Here is an 18,950-nt window from a genome sequence, read left to right as displayed (position 1 = left end):
GCCTGTGCGGGAGAGGGCACCCACCCGCGGCCCGGGGAGGCGGGAGATGGGCCGGCAGCACGCCTGAGGATCCCGCAAGCTCCCATCTCCCCGCCGCCCTCCCGCAGGCTGCCCCGCCGCCCCCCGCTCCCGCCCCGCCCCGCCGCCGGGGCCGCCCCGCGGGTGTGGGCGCGCCGCATCAGAGGGAGAGAGGGAGGGAGGGAAGGAGGCGCGGCGGGAGCGGCGGCTGCAGGCGGCGGGCCCGGGAGCGGCGGCGGGAAGTGCGGAGCATGGCCCCGGCGGGGCGGCTGTGCGCAGCGCTGCTCTGCGGAGCCCTCAGCCTCTGTAGCCTGCGGGCCGCACCGCGGCAGCCCGACACCCTCTACTTGTGGATCGACGCCCAGCAAGCGCGGGTCCTTATCGGTAAGCGGGGCCGCTCCCCCCGAGCGGCGGGATGGGGAGCGGAGCGGAGCCGAGCCCGACCCGATGGGGCTCGGCGGGGATGCTGCCGCCCATCGCGACCCTTTGACTTATCCGCAGGCTTCGAAGAGGACATTCTGATCGTGTCCGAGGGGAAGATGGCCCCATTCACCCACGACTTCAGGAAAGCCCAGCAGAGGATGCCCGCCATCCCCGTCAGCATCCACGCCATGAACTTCACCTGGCAGGCGACGGGACGGGTAGGTGCAGAGATGGGGGCGGCTCTTAAAACCCAGGCAGGTGGTTTGGCTTTGGAAGAGATAAGGAAACCCTCTTCGAGGTGTGCCGGGTGTGGGTCGGATGCCTTCTTGCCCCTCGCCGGACTCCCGTGAGCAGCAGCCCGAACCCCAGCGCCCCGCGGGGCCCCGGGGGAGCGCAGCAAGAGCAGGGTGGGCAGCCGAGAGGCGAAGGGCAGAGGGGAGGACTCGGGGAGCAGCGGGACCCCCGGGCAGATGTCTGGGAAAGTGTTTGGAAGTGAGGTTACAGAGTGCATGGAAGAGCCGGGTGTCCCGGGCGCTGGAGAAGCCCAGAGGCTGGTAGAGCCAGCAGCCATCGGAGCTCACCAGGGAGGCACCGGTTGCCTTTGATTTCAATAAATTTTTACCTGACAGTAATTATGTGGGTGCCATTTTCTTTCAACCATGTTTATCTTATGGGTATATCCTACAGGTTTTTCATCAGTCTCTGTTTATTAAATGTGCAAGCCCACTGTGTAGTCCTGGTAAATAATAATTGTCTTCTGTAGACTCAATTTTACAAGACTCAATTTTACCAAGTACAACTGCAAAACCACCTCAGTCTGCAGTATATTGAAACTCTTTCGATTCTTTTGATGAAAAGATAAGAATGCGTGACATATTTTCATGAAGGAACATATGCACGATTTGACACACTGGCAACATATGTTAAATTTGCATAAAGCTGAAACATGTTAGCATACGTTATCATGGATACCGAAAAAATTTGTTGTAACATAAAAACGATGGCTAAAACGAATTCACTTTTACAATGTCGAATATTTACTTTATACAATATAGAGCCTGGCAAAGATGAAACAATATTTGCTCTCAACTATTCAGTGAAAATTTGCTGTATAATTCAGCTGATTGCAGCTTCACAGATTTGGTTGTGGTTTTGGTTGTTTTAAAATACTCTTGGTAACTACAGGACTTGTTTGGCTTTGAGGTGTTGTCTGAGGCCCTTGTAATTTTTTCTGTCCTCACAAAGCCTTTGAGTTTAGGAAACGCTTTAACTCCTCTTGTAGAGAGGGAGAGGAATGTGGGGAGACAAAACTTGCTCACAAAGGCTAAGTGACTTGCTTGTCGTTCCAGTCCAACTTCACAGAGAAAATAACTTTGTATACCAAAGCTTGGCATTTAAATAACTAAAAATAATTGGTGTGTTTTGGGACGGTATTTCTTCCTCTGTTTCTCTCTCAGCTTTGTCAGTTTCTGTCCATGATAAAACTACCTCTGAGGAAAGAAAGATTGTGATGTTAGACTGGACCTTGTCCTTCTTCTCTTGTCCTTTCTTGCTCACTTCTCTCCCTCCTTTGCTACCGACAGCATAGGCAAGTGTTCTCCTTGAAGTTTCCGGGACAAAATCCCTTCTGAGCCCATTGTTGCTCCTGCTTTTTGCGGAATTAATGAATTCTTGTTAGACAAAACATAAACAGTAAGTGAAACACCTGACTGGTTAAAGTAACATCACTGCAGTGCTCTGTTCCTAGAGCAGCTTGTAAATGTTAAGATATTTATGGGTCAAACCAGTGTTAAAACCCAGAGACTCAACAGTAGGAGTTTTGATAATCCCATCTAGTTACTCCTTACAAGTTCCTCTGTGTGAAGTTAATATAAACGTTTCCACTCAAGTCTTATGGCTGTGGATATGTAAATACTTCTTCAGGTCGGCAGATGAAGAGCTGGATTTCAAACAGCAGACTCAACTAAGGAAGGAGTTTCAACCTTCTGATGTTTTAGGAGTGTGGGGGGAGAAATGAATATTCTTAACATCCTAGAGAAAATGTTTAATTTTTGGTAGCACAAACATTCTTGTTGATTTTTACATCCCTTAGAGGTGTCTGAGTACAACTGCCTGTTACCCACAGGTCTTGTCATCCTCTTTAAAAAGCAGGACACTTATTGTCCCTGTGCCACCTAGCCCTTTTCCTGATGAGAAGGAACGGGAAAAAACATGAGTATTTCTCCTATAACCCACAGGGCAACAACATTCTTGGCACACCTTTTTAATATTTTTATTTGACTAATGCCCACAGTAGTGTTCAAACAAAGTAGAGGATAAGTTATCTGTGGCAAAAGAACAGAGGTGGTTTTTTTCACAGAATTTCCAATTTTAAATTTTTTTTTAATGTATTCTGTTTTGCTTTTAAGTATACAAGTTCTGAGACTTTTCCACAGACAAGTCCAGGAAAGTGCTAAATACTTGCTACCTTTATTCTGGCAGAATACTTTTGTCTGGGAATTTCCTGAGTCAGGGAAGGGAAAGTGGGAAGGAAAAGGAGGAGAGCTGAAGAGAGAAAAGGGGAGATGAGAAGACAAGAGGAAAAGGGAGAAGAAAGGCAAGAAAGGAAGTAGGAAAAAGAAAAAATATATTATTCTTTAAAAGGAGTTCAAGATAGCACTAGACTGCTTTCTGTGAAACATCTTTTAATGAGCATGCAATTGTCTTCTGTTTGTTAAAACAGAGGTAATTTTCTCTGTGAGTCTTGTATCTTGTGCCCTGTAGACCTCTTACCCTTGTATCCCACCTGAGATCTGGCATATCTCTAGGGCTCCAAGGTTTTGTGGCTTGCCAGTAGTATACACCACATCCTTTAGAAGCAGGTTGACACCTTTTGGGTCTGTAGATTTAAGACCTCTGAGCAGCGAGAGGAGACCCTGCCAATGTCATTACATGCTTCCTAGCCCTGATATCAACAAGCCAGGGGAATTAGAGCAGCTGGGTGGGTGCCTGACAGCACCTGACATCTCCAGCAGGGTGGTGTGAAGTCTCTCCTCTCAGGCATCCCTGTTCACACCTCTGCAAAGTGGGTACAGCTATCCTCTGAGTCCATCTACCTGCTTCTGAGGTAAATACTGATGCAAGTTGTAGATGAGTAAATAATCTAACCCTGGGACTGGCAACACTCCTCTTTCCTGCACTGCTGTGTATGGTCATGTTCTAGTTAAAAAATGTCTATTGAAAGGAACATTTGAAGGGATAGATTATACCTGTATTCTGTGCAGAGTGAAGAGGTAAAAACCCACTCCATCTAGACGTTACCTTTCTCTCACAGTGGCCTTTGTGCCCTGGATCCATTTTATATGAAAAAGATTTTGTATGGTAAACAAACAGTTAAAGGCATTTTCACTAGGAAATATTTACCAAAATGTACTTGTTGCTTTTAGTCCTTAGTCTATTAGTTCCAATTAATTATTAGGAAATATTAGGGGGGACACAAAATTAAGGGATATGAATACCTACTTTTTCTGCTGAAGTCAGGATGAGCTGGGGTTTTTGAGAAGGCTGAAGTCCTGCAGAATGGTGTTGTTATGGTTTTATGCCCCTTATGTTTTTACCTATGCATTTGAATGTAAGATTGCAGATGTTATGTTCCCTTTAAAAACCAAACCAAACCAAAACAAAACTGGGCAAACTGGTAGTTACAAAGATTGCTTCTTGATTTGAAAGGTTTAAAAAAGCAAAAATCTGGAATTACATAGCATACAATAGGCATCTGTGTAACCACTAGAGCTCACTAGTGTGCTTTTTGATCTTACTGTTTTTACGAAACAATGATCTGTGTGGTTTTTGCTGAGGAAAAATAATGACTTTTGAGGGTCTTGTCCTCTGGGGAAGATTCCACTCAAAGACTTCCCAGCGAGAGAGGAACAGCAGCAGGTTTCACTGTGTCCACCAGTGGCAAGTACCAAAGTTTGCAGTGATGGTGTCATCTCTACAGCATTTAGGACCTTATGACTGGTATTCAACCTCCAAATCCACAAACACCTATATGTATGCTTAATGTTCAGTGAGACTTCTGATGGCAGCAAAGTGAAATTAATGTGTGCGTGAGCATTGGTGAGACAGAACCATATTTAAAAGAAAGTCTGAACAGTGCAGAGGAAGCAAGTACTTGGTGACAGAGCAGTAGCTGGGTTGATTTAATAGACAAGGGATGAAAAAAGAATCCAAAAAGCAAGTTGGAATTTTTGTTCTGTAGCAGGCCCTTATTTGATCCAAAAAACAATCAGACTAGGCCACATTCTGTCCAGGCTGCTTTTGTCCTTTTAGTCATGGGAGAAGTATTAGGGGTCAAATGAATTAATGTGGCAGCTTGCTTCCCACTCCCAGCTGTCTTGAGGACCCCCGGATTCCTCTCCTGTTGCATGGCTGAATGTGTGCCCATGAGGGGACATCTGAATTCTTTGTCCTGTGCTGGTGCATGAACAGGTATTGGCCTCTGTGACTGGAGGATGTGTATATCTCTCCTGGTGTATAGATATTGCATGTATTTTACATAATAAAGCTATATCCAGCCTTGTTCTGCTGGATACATTCCTTTTTGTGATATGACAGCACTGGTCCTGCCCTATGACAGGAGGGATGCATTTGGGGGTTGGTCTCTTCTCTCAGGTAACCAGTGATAGAATGAGAGAAAATGGCCTCAAGTTGAACCAGGGGATGTTTAGATTGGATATTAGGAAAAATTTCTTCACTGAAAGAGTGGTCAGGCACTGGAACAGGCTTCCAAGGGAAGTGGTGGTGTCACCACCCCTGGAATGTTCAAAAAATGTGTGGACATGGCACACTGGGGCATGGTTTATTTGGCACGGTGGTGTTGGGTTGACAGTTGGACTTGGTGATCTTAGAAGTCTTTTCCAACCTTAATGACTCTATGTGAGCACATGGGGATCAAATGTTGGAGAAAGAAAGGGCTTTGGTTGGTGAGAGGTTTTGGTCGCAGGAATATGAGTGTCAGGAGATAAGGTGGTATCCCAACATGTAGTCCTAAGAGCCCTTAGAGTCCCCTTAAAGAGGGGATATATGTCACCAGTACATTTTCTAGCATCATTTCTATATGGTAAAGTGGAGCCTAGGAACAGTATATGATTATGGCTCCTGGAGGTTAGTTCTGGTCTCAGCAATGTGATCATCGATCCTGAACAGCTCAAGTTCTTTCTCTGAAATTCCCTTATATTGCTGAGAGGTAGCCTGGCCAACAAGTTAAAATGGAATATCCAGCTATGGCAGGAGAAGTCCGGAGGAAAGCTAACACACTCCTAATTTTAAGGCATTATTGCTGCAGGAGGGTGCTCCATTCAGACATTACCATTTCCTTGATAAACTGAAAGAAAACAACTTCTGGTGAATTTCAAAACAAGCAGCTCTTCAAAGGAAACTTTTCTTCAAAGAAACTGCTGAACTTTTTGTAAATACCTTATTCATGCTCAGTGATTACAGTGATGCTTTTCAGCTTAAAAAATGTCTCATTAGCACAATTCAGGGGTTTTTTTCCCAGCAAAAGTAGAGGTGTTCTAGAAGCTTGGTTGAGGCAATCGCATAAACACCCACTCTTGGGATTTACAGTGGTACCTTCACTGCGGTTTCATGTCACCAAACAGAGGAAATACTTTGTTTTCTGACCTCTGTACCAAAATTTCCATGTGGAATGTGAAGATGTTTACGTACTGTGAGCATGATTTTTAGACAGGGGGTTTCTCATATCGAGAGCACAGCTCCAAACCTTTAATATTTAGATTCTGCTCAGCTGTGGTATTTTGCATCTCAGTGTTGTAGACATGCCACCGGGGATCAAAGTACTGCTGTAGAGATCCCACTTTCTTAGTAAAGCAGGCATGTGCCAGCCATCTGGTGTATCTGCTGATAGAAAACAGCAGTAAAGTTTCTCAAAGTTTTGCCAAGAAGAAAAGAGGGGGATTTATTGCTCAGCAGAGATGAATTACAAGGCACCTTGTAGTGTAAGCTACATCTGGTTTCCATAGTAATTTACATGCTATATGTGTAAACTACACAATTATTCTTTTTACACAGCAGTGTAAGGCTGCATTAAATAAGCTGTTATTCAAGATTTTCATTGTTTATCCTTTCTATAAATATTCTAATACATTTTTAACAAAAAAAGTTTAAGTAATAAAATATTTTCACTGCTTTTGCAGTAGTAGCTGCGTTGTACAATGTAACTTGAAAGGCTCTGGAACCAGCAGGGCACCCCAAGCTTCAAGACTATTTTGTGAAAATGTACAGATTTCTCTCCCAATGTTACTGTTTTTCTGAAATATAAAATACAGGCTATGTTGCTTTTGTCTTCTCTGTGAAAATGAAAATATTTTTTGTCCACGTCTCCTCCTTTTTACACACAGTTTCCTATGTACATTCTTGGTGTTCAAAAGTTAATGCCATTACAAGTAATCCCATGGAGTCAAAAGTACTGAATAACCATAATGAGAGCTAATCAGATTTTTTTTAATGTGTTTTACCTCTTCTGTTGGTATTATGCTTTCCAAAGAGGGGTTGGTTGGGTTTTTTTTGGGTATTCATGAGTATAAATTATTTGCTTCTAGCCAAGTGAATTATGTACATATAAAACAAATAGGAAAACCCCACACTTTTCCTAGGGCATGCACATATGCAAGGAATATGATGTGACCCAGAGCTTTCAAAATGGTGATATGCATGTAACAGGGACTTGCTCCATGTTGAAGACAATTTTAAGTATTTTATGCCTTAGCTCAGAGTAATGTATTCCTGATTAGTATTTTTAAAGCTTTCAAGAAAATACATCTCAATACCTTTTTTCTTTTACCTTCCTGTGGCTTTATACTTGGTTTGCCAAGGTTTGTTCTTTTTTTTTTTTTTCACAAATTCCACCTTTTGAAAGATACTACTTTCCTTCTTTAAGTCTCTTTTATTCTACTGTTCAACCATGCTGTATTATTTTTGTTTTACTGGGAGTTTTTTATTTGCTTGTTTGTTTTTTAACTGTTTCTTTGTGGCCAAACTCTTCACTGCATCAAACTGTATCCCAGACCCAAAATGCACAACAAAGAATGAACAGTTGCATTGCAATACTGAATCTTCCCATAACAGAACAAAGAGTGTTCTTTGCAGTGAATTATGCATGTAAAATGGAGCAGATGTCTGTTGCTGCAGCTGTCTGTTCAAGTAACAGTAGAAGATAACATTATTGGTATTTTCCGTTACATAAATGGCTTTTTTTTTTAATTCTAAATGGAAGAAACACAAAATCAATCACTTTTTGGATAGGTTGTTGAATGCACAGTTAACTTTGAGATTTTCCCTCCTGTTTGGTTCGTGGAGATTGACATTCTGGCATTTTAGTTGCAATAAAGCATGATTGTAATAAAACATAAGTAATAATGTATTTACTAATGTAATAAAAAACTGGCTCATCTTACCCAAATTAAACATGAAATCTGTGTACACAAAGCACCTGTGACACTTTCAGCTGAGCCAGCTGTATGAAGTAGCAGTAGTCCTGCTCAGTGAGTACATGTGCTTTGAGATCAGATGGGTGCTCTCCTGGGGTGCACCCTGGCAGTGAGATGGCAGTCCTGTGCCCTGTGTCCTCCCAGTCTCTAATGAGCCTGGAGAAGAACCTGGAGAAGATTCAGCTCTTTCCTTACACTTCATTGAAGAAAGAGCCTAGTAGGGAGAAACAGACATGCCCTCAAGCTTCTGTGAAGCATGCTGCCATCCCTACATGCCCCTTCCATGGGCTCACTCCACCAGGTCCATGTCTCTCTTGCACTTGGGAACCCAGAACTGGACCCATCACTCCAGGTGTGTCTCACCAGGGCTGAGCAGAGGGGAAGGATCAGCTTCCTCCACCTGCTGGCAAAGCTCTGCCTGATGCAGCCCAGGAAGCTGTTGGGCTTCTTTGCCACAAGGGCACATTGCTGCCTCATGGTCATCGTGGTGACCACAGGGACTCCAGGGCAGGACTTTGTGCTTACCCTTGTTGAACATCAGGAGGTCCCTGCCAGCCCATGCCTCCAGCCTGTTGAGGTCCTCCTTCTGGTGTATCAGCCACTCCTTTCCACCTTTTAGCATCAGCAAACTTCCTGAGGGTGCACTCTGTCACAATGTCCAGGTCATTAATGAGGATTTTAAACAGTGTGAGACCTCAGGTACAGCACTGGGCTCCAGCAGGACTTTGTGATGCTGCTGATAGTCCACTGAGCCTGGCAGTGCAGCAGCCCACCTCCCTTACATAAACGCTTGTTCTTCACTTCTTCTGTGGGGATGCTGTGGGACACAGTGCTGAAAGCCTCACTAAAGTCAGTGTAAACAAAATCCACTGCCCTCCTCTCATCATCCAAGCCAACCACTAACACAGGATGGGCCAGGCAGGAACACAAGACTGAGACTGGCTTGTACAATCACTGTGAAGCAGCAGACTGGAATCTGCCTCAGAAAAAAAGTAATATAAATAAAGCAGAGACAGCAATACTGTGGTACAGAGACACCAAGAAGATTTTGTCCAGCTATGATACCTGAAACCCACCGTATGGGTTTGTATGTGGATTCACAGCCCATCCACAGAAGACCACTTAGCTGCACAGAAACACCGAGGAGGAGTTACCCAGCAAGCCTGACCGACTTGGAGAAGAGGCTCATGCAGGATAGAAGTACCTTACTAAAGGCGCACAAAGATGTGAGGTGGGTTTTATTCAACCAAACAACAAGAAAACCTCAGGATTTTTTTCATCTGTGTATGAAAGTTTGCTTTATTTTGCAGCCAACTGTTGGAGCCCAGCTTCTATGTCTGAACAAGGAAAGCGGGCAACTACCTTGCAGCTGCTTCAGCCCTTGCTACCATCACTGCAAAATACTTCAATAAATAACTTAGAGACCAAACAACACTTTCAGAGCTGGTCCCACAAATCCTCTGAAGTCACCCCGTAGCCTAGATAAACAACTAGCTAAACCCAAGCAATCCTAGAGGAAATAAATATGCCTGACATCAAACCTGGCAATCTCCCAGCCTAAGGTTTTGGCCCATCACCAGGACAAACAAAATCCCCAAACAGCAGCCCACCAATGAGAAGATCTGTCACCCACTCTGAGCTCTGGAGCACCGAAGCCAGTAGCAAGAGCAGCAGAAGCAGCAGAACCAGTAGCAGAAGCAGCCTTCACATGATGGCTGACCAGAGGAGGAGAGGGCAGGCTTTTGGACCATGCTGACCACCAGAGCAGTGAACAAGTTCAGAGCTTAAAGTACTGCAATTATGAACCTATTTTTTCTGAGAACATGAGGAAGACATGGAGAGATCACAGCTTCATGATGAGCAGAAAACCAGCTCTACATGCAATGTTTTCTGCTTGTTCTCGACTTGCAAATATGTGAATATTGATATAGCCAATGGGAATATGAGTCTGAAAACAGCACAGGCAAGTAATCAAGTCCACTGAACACCCTCAGTAAGGAATACAAATACCACCTTCAGACTGTTCCTTTTAAACTGCTGTAAACACTGCTTTCATTTTTCCAAGTTTGAGCTTTAGCCAGTTCTCTTTCTTGCACAGGTTCTGAGGAATAAATTGAAATGTTGAAAGAGAGTCCATTTGAGTGACCAGGTTGAAAGAAATTTATTTTTCCTTATGAAGCCACAGATACATCAAACAGCTGCAAACAGCTATGTGCCTGCAGTATTCCACACAGGGATTTTCAGGGAGAGCAGGCATGTTGCACAACAGAGCACACCAGCACTGCCAGAGAGGAAGGATAGGCAAAATATATTTACCTGGGTCTGTAATCACAAGAAATGTATAGCCATATTTAGAAGTGGGAAATAAATTGGTAGCAGGGCATATTGATCATTAACTTGCTTGATTTTTTTGTTTTGTTTTGTTTTCTTTGTGCTGTTTTATTTATTTCCTTCCTTCCAGTTTTGCACAGCATCATCTAGTCAGATTGTGAGCAGGTTTCTGTATTGTGAAAGGTGTATAGTTGGAAGCTGATGACCCAGCATGTTGTTCCTCTTCAGTCAGAGCTGTGACATGCTTATATTAGGTACAGAGTGAAGAAGTTTACACTGTCCCTGTCAGAGAGGAATTACATCAAGAACCACTTGGGTTTCACATTTTTACTTCCTATAACACTCCCTTTCCTTTGGTGGGACAAAATCTGCACCTTGTCCTGCCCGCTGATGAAGTTGAGATTTGATTCATGTCAGCATGAATATCCTGCTTAGTTAATGGACCATTTTTAGCTGTCCTGCCACACGTCTGCAGTCAAGTTACACAGTTGCTACCATGAAGCCACTGTTACTATGTTTGTTTAAACAGCAATTAATTGAGTCCTGACAGTATGATTGCAAGATTTAAAACATTTCTGAATATTTAGCTTTTTTATATAGGACCTTATTTAATCCAAAAGTAAGGTTTTATCTTCTTGTGAAATACAGTTAAGTTCATTCAGTTAAATTAATGAGGAAATATTTAAAAGGATGCACAGTCCTAAAGTTTGCTGGCCGAATGGCTACCTGGAAGTGAAGAGCTCACAGTTCTTCTCAAATCTCTGTTCTTCTATCTCTCCCCACTCCCAACAACTCCACCAGAAATTTCTGTCTCTAGGTTTATACGTGTTTTTTGTCCCTGTCTGCAAAGATTGAGGTAACTGCAGTGAGGTCTTTCCCTTTTTCTTGTTTTAGAGCAGGTGATGGGCTGTATCCAGGCTCTTCAGAATTTTTTGCCATTCCCTAGCCAGAGGTCTTATGAAGAATGGGAAGCAGAAAGCCAGTTTTGTCAGAGCTGGAAAGAAAGGGGTGCCCACTGCCCTTCTGTGAAAGTGGTGTTATGAATTTCTTCCTTCTTTGGTTCCTTTATAACCACTCCTCATAAAACAGAAGAGGATCCCAAAGCTAACCCTCTCTGCTCTGAAGATAGTGCTATTCTCCTGCCCAGGCTGTGTCTGGTTATTCCAGACAGGAGAGGGGAAGGTGGAGGAAGCAGCCAGTCTAGACAGGCTTCCCAAAGTTTGGTGAGACATAGAAGGCAGGGCTGAAGCCTTCCTTATGGCTGAGTAAAATTTATTGAACTCATATTCAGTTCTAAGAGTTTGTAGCATAGTTTCACATGTTATTATGATGCCTTTGCAAAAAATCTGGTTTAGCTACTCCAGCCACATTCAAAGGACAGTTTACTTTGAATGTATAAGCATCTACTGTGACGATAATCAAGTAGCAAAGAGATGTTTAGGTGAAGCTTGCTTTTTATCTCTGATTATAGACTTCCAGATAAGTCAGATTTAGTAATGGTATGCTTAAATTAGTTCTTGTGGTAAAGTCTAAGTTATATTTCTGGCAAGCACAAGATGAGTTACTGACTACTCTCAGTGCAGAGAAAATATTTTAAGACATTTCTTTGAAAAAGAAAAAAGTCTTTGATCAAAATTTGCAATCTGCATGTTGAAAACTTAGCCACTAGCTAAATAAACCTTTCCATATATAATGGAAAAGAGACCTTCAAACTGTTGTCCTTCAGGAGTATGTTAATAGCCTACAGATAAATCATAACTTTCTGAAAACAGATTTCTACTACTTTAAAAATCTTACTTTTAAAACATACGTGGATATTCACATATGAGCAGCATGGGTTTGGTCTTGAGAGTTTTTTCTGTGCACATTTCCCAAAAAAAACATATGTAATGAATGTTGTGGTCAGCAAGTTGTGGCATTCCAGTTTCTGCCACTTCTCATTCATATGCATCTCAGTCTGCTAAATACAATTGAAAGGTTACAGAAACAAACTGTGAAATCAGGGTAGTTGGCCTATATATGCAAACGTATTTTTCTTAGACCTCTGCACATCTTGCAAGATGTGCAGTTTACTCTGTGTCTGCATATTAATGTGTCCATTGGCTTCATGGGCCAGATTTTGAAAGGTTACTCAGCATCTGTAACAGCCTTTCCCTCCGAGGAAACCTGCAGGACTTCAGAATCAGATCTCTGCCTTTTGCCTGTAAAAGGTTCACAGTTATAGAAGCAGCTGCATGATGTTGTATCTTGTAAATGAGAGTCACCAAGTAATCATGTACTTAATGAGGCCTTAATGTTCTGTAAAAACAAAGAGTCAGAGTTAAGTCTGTGCCTACATCATTATTCACTGTTACTTCCTCATTTTTCACTGATTAGCTGCATAATAGAATCATAGAATCACAGAATGGTTTGGGTTGGAAGGGACCTTAAAGGTTGTTTAGGTCCAACCCACTGCTGTGGGCAAGGGCACCTTCCACTGCACTAAGCTGCCCAAAGGTTCATCTAGCCTAACCTTGAACACTTCCAGGGATGGAGCATCCACAACCTCTTTATACCATAAGTCTTCTTGAAACTTTTTTTCATATTAACACAAATCTGTTTTGCATAGTGTTTCTTCTGTTTCCTTAAAGGAAAAGATTGAAATGTAGAACGGATTAGGGAAAAAACCCCAAACCTCTTTGTTCCTCAGACATCTCAAAGTTTGAAAACACATCGCATGTTTCATAAACTTCACCCTGTTGTCCAGGCGGCAATGTGTCTTTTTACTTTGATGCGACCAGAGACCGCGTTTCCTTCCCCGGACACTGGGCAGGGGGAGTGGGAGAGTCCTTCTTCAGGCTGTAGAGAGCAGGTTGTGTGGTGTTTTCCTCAGCTGCAGCGCTCCTGAGCTCTCTCTGCTTGTGTGGTCCTTGCCTGGTACATCTGAGCAGATCCACAGGAGGGAGCCCATATGCTGTGCGCACCACCGCAGTGGCAAAGGATGGAGGAGCACCGGGATGTCTCCACCCAGGAGTGAACCTTCCAGGCTGGTTTGCCTGAGCAAAACCAGCAGATCATGATATCCCTTATGCACCAGAACATCATTGTCCTTAGCTGAGACAGGTCAAGCCCTGACCAGTGGTTGTCCTCAATGGCACCTTTCTATACCTACAGCTGGTAGGATCACAGAAGCTTCCTGGTGCATCATCCTTGTTGACTCTATTCTGTAACACTCTGTCCAATGTTTTCCTAAGATGTGGCAGGATGGCCACTTGAAAACAAATGTTCCTGCCCAGGACACCTAAGTGGTGCAGCCACAGTCAGAAAGGCAGCACTTGTCACATGTCTCACTTGCCTGAGAGATGTCTCCTATTCCTTTTAAAGAGTGCAGCTCCCTGATCATGTTTCAGAAATGTGTTTGTAATCTGGTGTTGCTCCAAAGAACTCTTGTTAACATGAACTACCTCAAGCTTAAAAACATGGCAAACATGAGTCAACTTGAATTATTCCTGGTGTATAGCCTGAATGAGCAACTTCAAGATCGTATTTCTGAGGGCAGAATCATGTGTTTGGATTTTTGTTTAGGACTAGGGAAAATCACAGAATTGTCACAGCTGGAAAAGACCTCTAAGATCACTGCATCTGACTGTCAGCATCCCTCCTGCCCCCTGAAAAAGTAAATAAAAAATATATATCAATATCTGTATTACCCTGCCCACTAGAGCATGTCCTGAAGTGCCTCAGCCACATGGTCTTTAAATACTTCCAGCAGTGCCCTGAAGTTGCACCAAGGGAGGTTTAGACTAGAGATTAGGAAGAATTCCTTTACTGAGAATGTAGCCAGGCACTGGAAATGGCTGCCTAGGGCAGGTTTAGACTAGAGATTAGGAAAAATTCCTTTACTGAAAGAGTAGTCAGGCACTGTAACAGGATACCCAGGGAAGTGGTGGCAAACTTGTAGATGTGGCACTTCGGGACATGCTCTAGTAGGCATGGTGGTTTTTTTCTGAGTTTAGAGTTGGACTTAGTGCTCTTAGAGGTATTTTCCAATTGTGACAATGCTGTGATTCTGTGATTTGTTTTTCTCAGAAAAAAATCCTTGTGTTCACATGCCAGCTCTAACAGTGCCATCAGAAATGCAGATGCCCTATTTAGGTGCAGGTTCTGCTGGCTTCAGCAGTGCACTGGAGGAATGGTCTGATGATTCTCAGCTTAGTTTCTTCCTTACTTCAGGATAATGAAATTTGAGAGTGCAATGAGAAGAGATGAGCTCTGCCAGTAGCACAGGAACAATTTGCTTCACTTCAATGACATTCTACAACAGCTCCAGCCAGCCTAGTGGCTGACACCATCCTCTCTTCTTTCCCATCCCTGGTCTCAAATTTCTGTTCTCTTTCTTTTGCCAGTGCTGTGTGGCTTAGGGTGTTACTCTGGCTGAAAACTGCAGCCCTACAGAAAGAAGTGATTAATTTTTAACTTTGTTATTATTAGTTTTATTTTTTATTGAATGTTAGGGGTTGGAAGGGACCTCCAGAGATCACTGAGTCCAACCCCCCTTCCAAAGCAGGATCTCCTAGGCCAGGTCTCCTCTAAAGTGATGTGACACAAAGAAAAAGGCAAAAGGGAGAGGCCTTGGAGAGTAGGAAGGGATTCATGCACCCTAGTACACTAGGGGCAGAAGGGAGACCTTTTTGATGGGAGGATTTCTCAAAAAACTGTTGCTAAAACAGGAAAATGATACCAAGTGCAGAGAGCTTTGTGTGCTCAGCAGTGCAGCCCATGTGCCAGGGTGAAATTCAGGACTCGCTGCCTCTCTGGGGTATGACTTTGCTAGGAAACAAGCACAGAGAAAGTCAGCAGAGAGGAGCCAGGGGAAGATGATGCTTACACTGCAAACAGACTCCATCTGCACACAGGGAGAGAGAAAAAGGCAGTTCAGACAGCAGGTAGTTCAAACTCTGGGCTGAATTTTCTATTGGAACTCTTCTTGAGTGTATGAGAAGTGCCGGATTAGCTGCCTCTATAGAAGATATTTCATTTAAATACTGGGAAATACACTGGGCCTTTCTGGATGTTAGCTCAAAGGACTGGATGCTGTGGGACTTGTAACCCAGGGATGAAGCTGTGCAGACCCTGCCTATGGAAACACCCTGAAAGGTTTTTTCATCAGAAACTGGGGATGAGGTACTACTTCCCTGCTTTACTATGAACATATGCCCATCTTGCTTTGAAAAGTTCAAATTAAAGTGACAAAGGAGGCCTGTGTGGTACATGGAAATATTATAGTAATATATGTCCACATAGGGCAGTCTTGCCTCAGTAGACAAATTGTTGCAATTTCAGGTACAACATCAAACTCACAGGTTCCTTTTCAGGCGCATTGATCCATTGTGCTATTTAAATACTGAATTTTGTTCTTCTTTCATGGTAGTATCTAGAATTTGCTTTGGTCAATGGCAGCTCGTAAAACAAGAGAAAAATTACTCTGGATACTCACAAAAAAAACCCATGCAGCAGATGCTCAGAGAGAGCAGTGTTAAGGAAGTTTTTCTAATAACTACTCAGAAAACAGTTGAATTTGTTTCAAATCCTTTTCACCATAACTTTGAAACAATTGTTTGCTTGGAATACAAGGCTAAAGACCATTATCTGCTGAGCAGTGAATAAGTAAACTCTAGCTCAGAGGTGCTGCAAACTTTCTGTCAGTTGGGTACACTCAAGTGGAAGCATCCTTCTTCAAGACTCTAGAGGGACTCCAGTCTGACAGAAGCTGCTGTGAGATTTCATAACTTTTGAGAAAGCTCATTGCTTACATTTAGGGGAGAGATATTTATTATACAGGAGTGCCAGTTAAAGCCAAGAGTGAAACACATGGACTCAATAAAGGCCCAATTACGTGACCTTTGCTGTTTGCCACGCTTTTAACTTGTGTGAGTTATTGATTACACTTCCATGAGATCATAATCAGAAGGTTGTTCTTTGGTAATGGTGTGCTAGAGGAGCTTTATCCTCAACTTCAAAGCTGTCCTGGGAGGCTTAAGAACAAAGAGTTGAAGTTTGAAGCACGGCCAAATGAATCTGTGTGCATTATCCCTGTTTACCACCATGCAAGAGGTGGATTAGCTTATTCTTCATCTGTGAACTTACTCTCATCATGTCAGATGAGCCACCATCTCTAAGGTTTACATTTGTGCTTTTAAAAACACTCTGCTTTATTAAATGTACTGTCTTCTCAGATCTCCATTGTAATTAGTCTAAATATTTGCTAGTGCAATCATTTCGCTAACTGTAAAGGTTTTATTGAAATTATTTTACATCATCTGAAAAGAACTTACAGGCTATTTTATTGTTATAAATAAATCCATCCAGCACCTGAAACTGTGAACGGTCTGTGATCTACACAAAGACGCACTCCCAGGACCAGCCAGTTCAGGTTTTTCCTTATATTTCAAGCTGCAAGGTGAAGAAAATAACCTCACAGTTTATTATCGGTGTAGATGGAGCTGCACAGATGTGTTGCAGGTGCCAGCAATAGACCTGTACAGCATTGTTTTGTTGGAAATGTCCTGACAAGACAGTATTTTAGGGTTTTTTTCCAAAGAGCAGTGATAATTCCCTTTTTTGTTTTAGCTTTAAGAAACTGGCGTTTTGGACATCTCTAACCTTGAAATCTTTGCTGGAGGGAACACTGATCTTTTGCCAAGTGACAAAAGAACAAATTAGCTCTTCCTGTGCTGGAAAAAGAAATAACTTTTTCAGCAGAAGAGCTTTTACCCGTTCTCAGGATACCAGAACAATGTTTCATTAAACATTTGAAGATAATGAGATCTTGTGTTATCTTTTACATTTTTAAAATCTGACCTCTTAATGTTGTTTCTCTTTTTGGTGTACTGCTTGCTTTTATTCTCTTTCCCAAAGCAGAGGTAACCTAATTTTCATCTGTAAGACATAGGAGAAAACAACCTAAAGGAAATGTTTGCCATGTATACATTCCAGCGTGGTGCATGCTGAGCACTATCATGCACTGCTAGAGATTTTTAAGAAGTTATCTGTGCCTATTTTTATGCAATAAGTGTGCATACTTACCAAAATCCTAATAATTTTATAGCTCAATTTCTCAGCAGTATCTCTGGTGAAGCTAGAATAAAATATGTTGCAGAAAACCCATTAAACAGTAAAACTAAATAGGAGGAGTTCTGCTCTTTTGCTTTCTCTTTTGTTTCTGAATAAAGCAAGGTATGGAAGAAGTTAAAACTTCAAGTCTTTCCTCAATAAAGAGCTGCAAATTTTTTGTATCTTTGTTTTTTAACAATTTTTGCATATCACGTCTTTGTAGCAGTTTCCTTACACTTCCCTGGAAATAGCTGTGGGCATGTTCATCTATATGCTGTTTTCCAAGGCTATAGTTACCTGCTCTGTCAAAGGATTGTATCCGATACAAACCAAAATAATACTTTCCTTAGCTGTATAATGATGGTCAGAAATGTGCAAAAGGCATTTCTTTGACCCTCTGTTTCAGGTAGCCTGCTTTTCCTGTGACTGAGAAGGAGTTTCAATGTTAATGCTTTGCTGATGTACTTGGATTTTTCTTTTTCAATGTTGTCCCCCTTGAACCTCACTCTTTCTACCAAGCCCTTCAGCTTCCAGTCTTGGGTTGGTTTCAAATGAGCTCTTCAAATGGCAGAGCACCTCCAGAGCTCAAGGTCTGGTGAGAAAAACTATCAGCTCAAGATGGCCAAGTAGCCATCCTGTCTCCATGCCCCCCAAAGAGCAGACAGCTGCCAGAGACTCAATTGCTAAATGTAATCTAAATCTATTTCTCAGTAAGATTCTTGACAGCAATTTCTTAGCATTCCTTACCTTTACAGGAACTGTTGTCCCATTACTTGGAGGAAAGCCTTACATATTCCATGAAGTTTTTAGTCCATCTCTTTTATGCAAAGCATTCTTGGAAGCCTGCAGTGTCATGTGGTTAGTAGGTCAAGAGAGGTTCTCCTCCCCCTCTATTCTGCATTGGTGAGGCCGCACCTGGAGTATTGTGTCCAGTTCTGGGCCCCTCAGTTCAAGAAGGACAGGGAAGTGCTTGAAAGAGTCCAGCGCAGAGCTACTAAGATGATTAAGGGAGTGGAACATCTCCCTTATGAGGAAAGGCTGAGGGAGCTGGGTCTCTTTAGTTTGGAGAAAAGGAGACTGAGGGGTGACCTCATCAATGTTTTCAAATATGTAAGGGGTGAGTGTCAGGGAGATGGAGTTAGGCTTTTCTCAGTGGTGACCAGTGATAGGACAAGGGGTAATGGGTGTAAATTGGAGCATAGGAGGTTCAAGTTGAATATTCAAAAAATTTTTTTTACTGTAAGGGTGACAGAGCCCTGGAACAGGCTGCCCAGGGGGGTCGTGGAGTCTCCTTCACTGGAGACATTCAAAACCCGCCTGGACACGTTCCTATGCGAAGTGCTCTAGGTGGCCCTGCTCTGGCAGGGGGGGTTGGACTAGATGATCTTTCGAGGTCCCTTCCAACCCCAAGGATTCTATGATTCTATGATTCTATGATCTTTCAAAATCTTGGGCTCCTTTTGAAAGCATCCAAGAAATTTCCACCTTTCTAAATCATTCTGTTGAAGGATGTGATCTGTCATCCCCAGGAGCATGCCACAGAAGACATTAAACACCAGTTAGTTATCTTTCATTGACAAAATCAGAGAGTTTTTG

General features: G+C 42.8%; 1 protein-coding gene across 1 annotated transcript in view; it reads left to right on the top strand.

Annotated features, from left to right (window-relative positions):
- The first annotated feature begins 242 nt into the window (after positions 1–242).
- The window catches only part of WIF1 (WNT inhibitory factor 1), a 41,989-nt gene continuing 23,281 nt past the window's right edge, over positions 243–18,950 (top strand). The window contains exons 1-2 of the mRNA XM_030459405.1: positions 243–402; positions 520–659. Of these exons, the coding sequence (XP_030315265.1) occupies positions 270–402; positions 520–659 (273 nt within the window). The 5' untranslated portion in view covers positions 243–269. The remainder of the gene's footprint in view (positions 403–519; positions 660–18,950) is intronic.

This window comes from Calypte anna, chromosome 1 (assembly GCF_003957555.1).
Source record: "Calypte anna isolate BGI_N300 chromosome 1, bCalAnn1_v1.p, whole genome shotgun sequence".
Taxonomy (NCBI): domain Eukaryota; kingdom Metazoa; phylum Chordata; class Aves; order Apodiformes; family Trochilidae; genus Calypte; species Calypte anna.
The sequence above is the reverse complement of the archived record's forward strand: the minus strand, read 5'-3'. Positions and strand labels throughout refer to the sequence as shown.